The 8936-nt window shown below is 58.4% G+C and overlaps 2 protein-coding genes across 2 annotated transcripts; both read left to right on the forward strand.

The window, feature by feature from the left end:
* Nucleotides 1-484: 484 nt before the first annotated feature.
* Nucleotides 485-4314, forward strand: LOC102252537 (sialic acid-binding Ig-like lectin 14). The gene is given in 8 exon segments (XM_014550483.1): nucleotides 485-607; nucleotides 684-1064; nucleotides 1279-1515; nucleotides 1518-1538; nucleotides 1715-1759; nucleotides 3054-3311; nucleotides 3413-3545; nucleotides 3682-4314. Coding segments are annotated over 8 exon segments (1149 nt in total). The 5' UTR covers nucleotides 485-570; the 3' UTR covers nucleotides 3719-4314.
* Nucleotides 4315-7010: 2696 nt separating this feature from the next.
* LOC102252841 (sialic acid-binding Ig-like lectin 14) lies at nucleotides 7011-8100 on the forward strand (the record flags this gene model as incomplete). The annotated part of the gene is made up of 3 exons (XM_014550444.1): nucleotides 7011-7092; nucleotides 7172-7585; nucleotides 7799-8100. Coding segments are annotated over 3 exons (798 nt in total), but the record flags the coding sequence as incomplete, so codon positions are not given.
* Nucleotides 8101-8936: the final 836 nt, after the last annotated feature.

Consider the following 8936-nt stretch of genomic DNA (forward strand, 5'->3'; position numbering starts at 1 on the left):
GCCCTCGCTGTCCCTCAGACACTCAGACCCTCGAGCCAACACAGGTGCGTCCCACGTCCCCAAGAAGCCCTCAGAGCCAAGGCCTTTACCACTCAGCTTTGCCCCTGGGTTCCACCCTCCACTGGACTTGGGTCTAAATTCCTCTCTCTTTTGCTCCCACTTGGTCTAAAAACATATTAAAGTGATCTTTTTCCAGAATGTTTGACAGTTCTAGCTGGAGGGCGGGTCCCCCCGAGTTCCCAGGACCAGCTCTGAGTGTGCTGGCCCTGGGCGATCTCCCTCCCCACTTACACATCCTCTGTAAGGGGGTCACTTTCTGGAGAAGCCACTCAGCCTCCCAGGGCCTCAGGACATTTGCCTTCAGGGTCAGGGCGGGCGTGGGGAGGGGAGACAGAAAGATTTCTCAGGCACCACCCCCCGAACTCCTGTGGAGGCCAAGTTCCCCTTCCAGCCTGGCCACAGTCTCTCCCCAGGGCTTCCTGTTGGGGTGTCCTAGGCCCCACCCCAGAGCTGGGCACTTCGCTCCCTGACACAGGGACCCGGACCCGCTCTGCCCTGCCAGAGGCAGACATGGTGCCCCTGCTGCTGCTGCCCCTGCTGTGGGGGGGTGAGTGGCTGAGGGAGGGGGGCTGGGCAGGTGGGGGATCAGCAGGGGCTGCCACTGAGCCTCTGCCCCCTCCCAGGGTCCCTGCAGCAGCTGCCAGGCTATGAGCTCCGAGTGCAGGAATCGGTGACAGTGTTTGAGGGTCTGTGTGTCCACGTGCCCTGCTCCTTCTCCTACCCGTGGAGTCTGTGGAATTCCTCTAGTGAACTCTACACCTACTGGTACCGGGACTGGGACAACACAGACTATGCTGCTCCTGTGGCCTCGAGCAACCGGAATAAAACAGTGAAGAGAGAGACCCGAGGCCGCTTCCTCCTCGCGGACCCCAAGACCAACAACTGTTCCCTGCAAATCAGAGACGCCAGGAGGAGCGACTCAGGACGCTATGTCTTCCGAGTGGAGAGAGGAGATTCTGTGAAATATAATTACAAAGAGAAGATGCTGGATTTGCAGGTGGCAGGTACAGTAGGGGCCCAGGAGAGAAACCAGGGACAGGGGACCCCGTCTTAGAGCGGGAACAGGACACTGGACACTCCCTGATCCAGGCCTTGGGCCCTGGGTGGTGGGAAGGGACACAGGGCCTGGGTGAGCTCAGTCCGAGGCAGGGCCTCTCTCAGGGTCCCGCTCTGAGTCCCCACCCCTGGAGCCCAGGCACCTGCCTTTCTCCCCTGCAGCCCTGACAGAGAAACCCCACATCCGGATACGGGAGCCTCTGGAGTCCGGCCGCCCCACACAGCTGGCCTGCAGCCTGCCAGGGGCCTGCGAAGGGGGACGACCTCTCACCTTCTCCTGGGCGGGAGCTGCTGTGGACTCGCTGGACCCCCAGACCCTCCGCTCCTCGGTGCTCACCTTCACCCCGAGGCCCCAGGACCATGGCACCAACCTCACCTGTCAGGTGAAACGGGAAGGGTCCCCATCCGGCTCAATGTCTCTTGTGAGTGTTGGTGGGGGGGCTGGGTCCCCCGGGGCCGAGGGGGCCAGAGGGAGGATCAGTCCTGGGTTTCCTTTCCCAGAGGATTTTGCTGAAGTAAAACCCCAGCCCTCCCGCTTAGGGGCCCCTGGGGCAAAGGGCAAATGCCCCCCTGGAGTCAGCACATTTTCCCTCCCCAGACGCTCCTCTGCTGACCGTCAGGCTTTCCCAGGGAAACTGCACAGGTAGGAGCCCTTCCCTCCTCTCTGGGGAAGGGGTGGGCTGGGCCTCTGCCAGCTCAGGGCCTGGAGGTGAGACCCTCCTCCCTGGCCCTGCAGCCCCTCGGGGTGGGTCTGCCTGTCCTCCTTCATCTCTGATCCGGTCATTGTCTCCAGGAGGCTGCCATGTTCCCATTCCCCAGTCTCCCGGGCATGCTCACCTCCCCAGGTCTCCCCCTGGTGTCCCCGTCCCATCCTGACCAGTCCTGATGCCTCCCACAAATTTAGTCCAGCCACAGATCTGCATAAGTAGGCACCTCTTTTTCTTTTTTTAAAAAATTATCACGAGAGGATATTTTTTCCATTAATTTTTAGAGTGGAAGGGAGGGGGGGAGAGAGAGAGAGAAAGAAACATGGATGTGTGTGTGTGTGTGTGTGTGTGAGAGACATTGATGTGTGTGTGTGTGAGAGAGAGAGAAACATTGATGTGCGAGAGAGACATTGATGTGAGAGAGAGGGAGATAGAGAGAGAAACATTGATGTGAGAGACACATCAATTGGTTGCCTCCTGTACACAGCCCACCTGGGGATGGAACCTGCAACTCAGGTGTGTGCCCCTGACTGGGAATTGAACCTGCAACCCTTTGGTGCTCAGGCCAACGCTCTAACCACTGAGTGACACCGACCAGGCCTCAGTAGGCACCTCTTGCTGGTGCCTCTCGACCCCACTTAACCCCGGTGTGGTCTGACTCACTCTAGATGCTTCCCTTTCTCACCAGTCACACCCTGTCAGCAACTGTAGGAAACCTCACTCCTCACATCACTTCCCTCTTCTGATTTCCCGGGGCCCCGGAGCCCATCCAGCCTTGTCCTGGACCCGGGGCCCCTTGGCCTCAGCCTGCTCCTCAGCCTCCCGCCTCCAGTCTCGTCTCTGTGGTTTCGAACCCACACGGCCCAGCAGGATCCTTCTAGTCTCGGCCCTGACCCTCTGCCTCCCTGTGCACAGCTCCCAGCTGCTCTCTGGGCGCCCAGGGCACAGCCCGATGCCCTCAGCGAGGCCCTAGGCACCAGGCTCCCTGACTCCGCCTCCTCTCCACCATCATCAAGTGCTCGGTGCTCCTGGGCCTTCTGCCACCGGAATTGCCTGTGTCCCTGCATCTCCTCTCCCCTGCCGGGCGGCCTCCATTCCTGAAGCATCTCCACCTGAGGGGCCCGCCCACTCCTCCCCTGTCCACCCTCAGAGCTCAGCCCTCTTCCTGGGAGCCGGGCCTGACCAGCAGGGTCCCTGTCTCTCGAGCCACCTTCTGTGTTCCTCTGCCAGCCCTGATGACCCTGAGCAACCACACATCCCTGCCTGTCCTGGAGGGCCAGTCCCTGCTCCTGGTCTGTGAGGCTGACAGCAACCCCCCTGCCACACTGAGCTGGTCCCAGGAGGGGAGACCCCTGAGCCCGCCCCAGCCCTCAGCACCCGGAGTCCTGGAGCTGCCCCATGTGGGGGCGGGAGACAGAGGGGAGTTCACCTGCCGGGCTCAGCACCCGCTGGGCTCCCAGCGCGTCTCCTTCAGCCTCTCTGTGCAGAGTGAGTTGCAGGACAGGTGTGGGGGCGGCCGCCTGGTCAGGTGTTGGGCTGTGGGTGGACTGAGTCCTGACCAACACGTCACCCTTCTCCTGCGTCCCCAGGCAGCCCTCCCTGCAGATGTGTGACCGAGGAGCAGCAGGGCTCCTGGCCCCTGGTCTTCACCCTGATCAGAGGGGCCCTCATGGGGGCTGGCTTCCTCCTCACCTACGTCCTCACCTGGCTCTACTACACCAGGTGAGCAGGCCTGTCTCTCCCGGGGAAGGTCAGGGATTGGCCCTGAGGTCCAGGTGGGGCCGCCCTGTCCGGCTCTGCCTGGAGTTAGAGCCAAAGTGGCCGAGTCTCTGAGCTGACACCTGTGTGGGCCCCGCAGGTGTGGAGGCCCCCGGAACAGGAGGCAGAGCTCCTGATGGATCCTCCCTTCCTCTCAAGATGGGACTGAGGTGCGGACACCAGGCTAGAGGGACCGTCCTGGGACATCAACGTTACCTTCTCCCTGGAAGCTCTTGACTCACCTGCCTCCAATGTGCCCCTGGGGTTTCAGTGTGTGGAAGTGACTGAGTGACGCCAAGGGGAGTCAATGCCATGGAGAGAAGACATTTACTCCTTTCACCTCCTGAGAGGAGGGGCCGCTGTGCCCAGGAAGCCCCGGATTTCCTCAGGAAGCAGATGCAGGTGCAGGGCAGCCTAGCGAAGGCCTTGATTGGGTTCCCATGGGAAACGCAGGGCAGGGCAGGGTGAGCCCTTCAGGACCAGCTGGTGTGTGTCAGTCTGGGGGATGGGCCTGTGGGCGTGGTCTCTCTTTGTCTGGTCCCAGGTCCTGGGTGATTTGGGGCAGGTGGGGAGGCTGGCAATATGGGCTCAGGTTGGGTTGGTTTGCATCTGAAATTCTTTGCTGTCTCTGAGAATGGGCCGCCCTGGGAGGCCCTGTGTCTCCTTGGCTTCCAATCTGTTTAATGGCTCAAAACATCCTAAGATACAGAAATAAACAGTAATACACACCCACTGACGGCTCCCTCATTTCTGCCTGTGCTTCTCCCATTTGAGTTTCTCTCTCTCCCTCTCTCTCTCCCTCTCTCTCTGTTCTGCCCACTCATCCCCCAACCTTCTGCTCTCCTCTCTCCATCCTCAGTCTCAGAAAGGGACTGAAGTTGGCACCTTATCCTCCCCTTGCCCAGAAGTTACCTGGTTACCAACTGAGTTTCTGGTCTCCCAAACTGTAGACATTGATACACAGTAGAGTTAGGAGCACGGCTCTCACAAAGTTTCAATTATAGAAGGGAAATAAATTCCAGAATAAAAAAAAAGAAAAGAAAAAGGAGAGGCTGGGAGCTTCCGTGGCTGTGTGAGCTTGGCCAGCTTGAAAAGGGCCCTCAGCCCCTCACCCAGACTGTCCAGGCAACCCAGTGGGGACCCCCCACTCTAAAGGGTGTGTGGTCAGCCTGAAGACAGCCATCAGCCCCTCACCCAGGCTGGCCAAACCTCCATGGGGTGAGGGTCCCCACTGGGGGGCTTGATAAAAAAAAGCCATCAGCCCCTCACCCAGGCTGGCCAGGCACCCCAGTGGGAACCCCCACCATGAGGGGGGTGTGACCAGCCTGCAAACCCCCATCACCCCTCACCTAGGCTGGCCAGGCACCCCAGTGGGACCCCCACCCTGATCAAGGACACCCTTCAGGGCCAACCAGCCAGCCCCCACCCATGCACCAGGCCTCTATCTTATATCATAAAAGGGTAATATGCAAACTGACCCTAACAGCAGAACGACTGGGAATGACTGGTCAATCTGACACACACTGACCACCAGGGGGCAGATGCTCAATGCTGGAATTGAACCTGCAACCAATGTGCTGTAGGGAGGATGCTTCCACCAACAGAGCCATCCGGCCAGGGCTATCTATTTCCACCTGTAAAATCCTTCCAAACAGATGTATCATTTCCTCCGTTGAGGTACCGCATAGTGTATTTTTGTGATGTGCATCTCTGAATGTCCCAGGAACATCGTCAGTTTTGATGTGTCCATGACATCTTTTATACCATGCTGTTTTTTGTTGGTCGCTGTGCTATACGGATGCATTTGAGTTTTGCAATGTGATTTTGTCTCTAGAAACCTTGCTGACTCTCTTCTCAAGCCCCTACATGTATCTGTATGTACGTGTGGATTTTCCTATATAGACACAATCCTTGATGGAGAAAGTCAGCTTGATTTTCTTTGGAATTTCCATAGCTTTTACTTATTGCTCTTGCCTTGCTGGACTCGGACCCGGTGCTGCTGCGTTAGGTGTGGAGCTTGCTGAGCTCACCCCCTATCCCGCCAGGGGAGCCTCCTGCATCCCGAGCTGACTGTGATGTTATCCTGAAGGCCTTTGACATCCCCCTGCGCTCACTGGTTCCTCCCTTGAGATTCCATCAGGCAAGGGCAGCGAGGCACACAGAAGCCCCACTATGTGCTCCAGCAGCGGGAATGGAATGTCAGGGTTTGTGATGCCGGGTTGGGACACAGATGGAGCAGAAAGGGAGCCTTCCCATCAGCCTGGGTGGGGCTGTGAACAGGGACCCAGCGATGAGGGGCCAGGAAGGTGGATTTTCATGAACTTTCAGGCGGCAGCGCTGCTGCTGTGCTGAGGTCCCGCCAAATGGGGCGTCCGTTTCCGATGGGGCTTGTGCGCCCTCGCTGTCCCTCAGACACTCAGACCCTCGAGCCAACACAGGTGCGTCCCACGTCCCCAAGAAGCCCTCAGAGCCAGGCCTTTACCACTCAGCTCTGCCCCTGGGTTCCACCCTCCACTGGACTTGGGTCTAAATTCCTCTCCTTTGCTCCCACTTGGTCTAAAAAAATATTAAAATTATCATTTTTCAGAATGTTCAACAGTTTCAGCTGGAGTGCAGTACGGTAGTAATCATCTCAGGTAGAAACTGTAGTTTAACTCTAACCCTGCTGTTTGGCTTAATAATTGAAAAGTTATTTTGATTTTCTGAATTATATAAATCATCCCATTCGATTGAACGCCTTATTGATTGTAATGTGAATATCCCATTGATTGTGATCTTACTGGTTTTAGAAAGCAAATTCCTCTGTACCTGGGAACCAGGCCACCTCTGGGTCCCTCCGAATGGGGTGAGATCTCCCTTCACACATCGCCTTCTGATGGGGCCTGTGTGCTGTCACTGTCCCAGGTCCCTCAGACCCTGGAAGACCCACACGTGTGCTTCCCATGTCTCCACAAATCTCAGAGCAAAGGGCTTGAATGCTCAAGTTTTCGCTGGGGTTCCACCCCCCAACTGGAGTTGAGTCTAAATTGCTTTTTCTCTTGCCATCACTTGAGCTGTCTAAAGAAAATGTAAAGTTATCCTTTTCTAGACCGATCAGTGGTTTCAGCCTAAGGGTGGGTCTCCCCCAAGTCCAGCTCTGACCCCAGTGGCCCCCTGGGTGACCTCCCTCTCCACTTACACATCATCTGCAAGGTGATTACTTTCAGATTCACATCTGGACATGCCTCTCAACCCCTGGGGGCCACAGCATATCCACCCGCAGGGTTGGATGGGAGACGGGAGGGAGACAGGATGATTTCTCAGCCACCACCCCCTCCCACTTCCTGTGGAGGCCAAGTTCCCCTTCCAGCCTGGCCACAGTCTCTCCCCCAGGGCTTCCTGTTGGGGTGACCTAGGCCCCACCCCAGAGCTGGGCACTTCGCTCCCTGACACAGGGACCTGGACCCGCTCTGCCCTGCCAGAGGCAGACATGGTGCCCCTGCTGCTGCTGCCCCTGCTGTGGAGGGGGGGGGTGAGTGGGCTGATGGAGGGGGGCAGGGCAGGTGGAGGAGGGGTAAGAGCTGCATCTGAGCTGTGTCCCCCTCCCCCAGGGTCCCTGCAGCAGCAGCATCCAGGCTATGAGCTCCTAGTGCAGAAATCGGTGACGGTGCAGGAGGGTCTGTGTGTCCACGTGCCCTGCTCTTTCTACCCATGGAGTTCGTGGTCTTCCTCTACCAAAGTCAACACCTACTGGTACCGGGACGGGGACAAGACAAAACGTCCTGTGGCCTCAAGCAACCAAGATAAACAAGTGAAGACAGAGACCAAAGGCCGCTTCCTCCTCGCGGACCCCAGGACCAACAACTGTTCCCTGCAAATCAGAGACGCCAGGAGGAGTGACAGAGGACGCTACTTCTTCCGAGTGGAGATAGGAAATCCTGCATATAATCACCAAGGAAAAGTACAAGGATATAAGTTCCAAGGATATAATTACAAATATAAGATGCTGGATTTGCAGGTGGCAGGTACGGCAGGGTCCCAGGAGAGGACCCAGGGGCATGGGACCCCGTCAAAGAGCAGGAACAGGACACTGGACACTCCCTGTCCAGGCCGTGGGCCCTGGGTGGTGGGAAGAGACACAGAGCCTGGGTGAGCTCAGCACCAGGCAGGGCCTCTCTCAGGGTCCCGCTCTGAGTCCCCACCCCTGGAGCCCAGGCACCTGCCTTTCTCCCCTGCAGCCCTGACAGAGAAACCCCACATCCGTGTACGGGAGCCTCTGGAGTCCGGCTGCCCCACACAGCTGGCCTGCAGCTTGACAGAGGCCTGCGAAGTGGGACAACGTTTCTCCTTCTCCTGGGCGGGAGCCGCTGTGGACTCGCTGAACCCCCAGACCCGCCGCTCCTCGGTGCTCACCTTCACCCCGAGGCCCCAGGACCATGGCACCAGCCTCACCTGTCAGGTGAAATGGGAAGGATCCCGGTGGACCACACAGACCACCATCCGGCTCAATGTCTCGGCTGGGTCCCTAGAGGTAGTGTGAGCGATGTGTGTGTGTGTGTGTGTGTGTCTGTGTGTGTGTGTGTGTGTGCAGGAGGCTGAGCTAACCTGAGAACACCTGGGCATGGATGTGCCTGTAGGTGGGGAGTGTTCCCACCGCCCCTGCTTGGGGTTGGGGTGACTTCCATCTGAAGTGGGGCCCTGTCTTTCTATCCCAGATGCCCCTCGGAAACTCACCTTGGGCGTCTCCTTCAGAAACGACACAGGTAGGAAAGAACCCCTCCTCTCTGGGCTGGGACCTGCCCCCGGGCCCTGGTGGGGCAGAGGGGGGAGCAGGAGTTTGAATGGGATGAGACATGGGAAGGGCAAGGATGAAAGGCATCACCCCAGTCCCTCACCTCTGGTGGGTGGGTGCCTGCATCTGTGCTCCACACACATCTCTCTCTCTCTCTCTCCAACCCTCCACCCTCCTATAATCGTTCTCCCCGAAGCCTTTAAGAATCTGCAAACCACATCCCTTTCCATCCTGGAGGGAGAGGTCCTGAGGCTGTGCTGTGAGGCAGACAGCAACCCCCCTGCCGAGCTGAGCTGGTTCCGGGGGTCCCCAGGCCTGAACGCCACCCCCATCTCCAGCACCGCGATCCTGGAGCTGCCTCGCGTGGGGCCTGCACAGGAAGGAGAGTTCACCTGCCAAGCTCGGCACCCGCTGGGCTCCCACAGCGTCTCTCTCAGCCTCTCCGTGGTCTGTGAGTGGGGAGACCCCAGGGGGGCAGGACAGCTGGGTTCTGGGGAGATTAGAGGCAGCGCTGACCCTTCTCCTCGCTCCCCACAGACCCCCCGCAGCTGCTGGGACCCTCCTGCTCCTGGGAGGACCAGGGT

Source organism: Myotis brandtii, unplaced genomic scaffold, assembly GCF_000412655.1.
Source record: "Myotis brandtii unplaced genomic scaffold, ASM41265v1 scaffold601, whole genome shotgun sequence".
NCBI classification, from domain to species: Eukaryota; Metazoa; Chordata; class Mammalia; order Chiroptera; family Vespertilionidae; genus Myotis; species Myotis brandtii.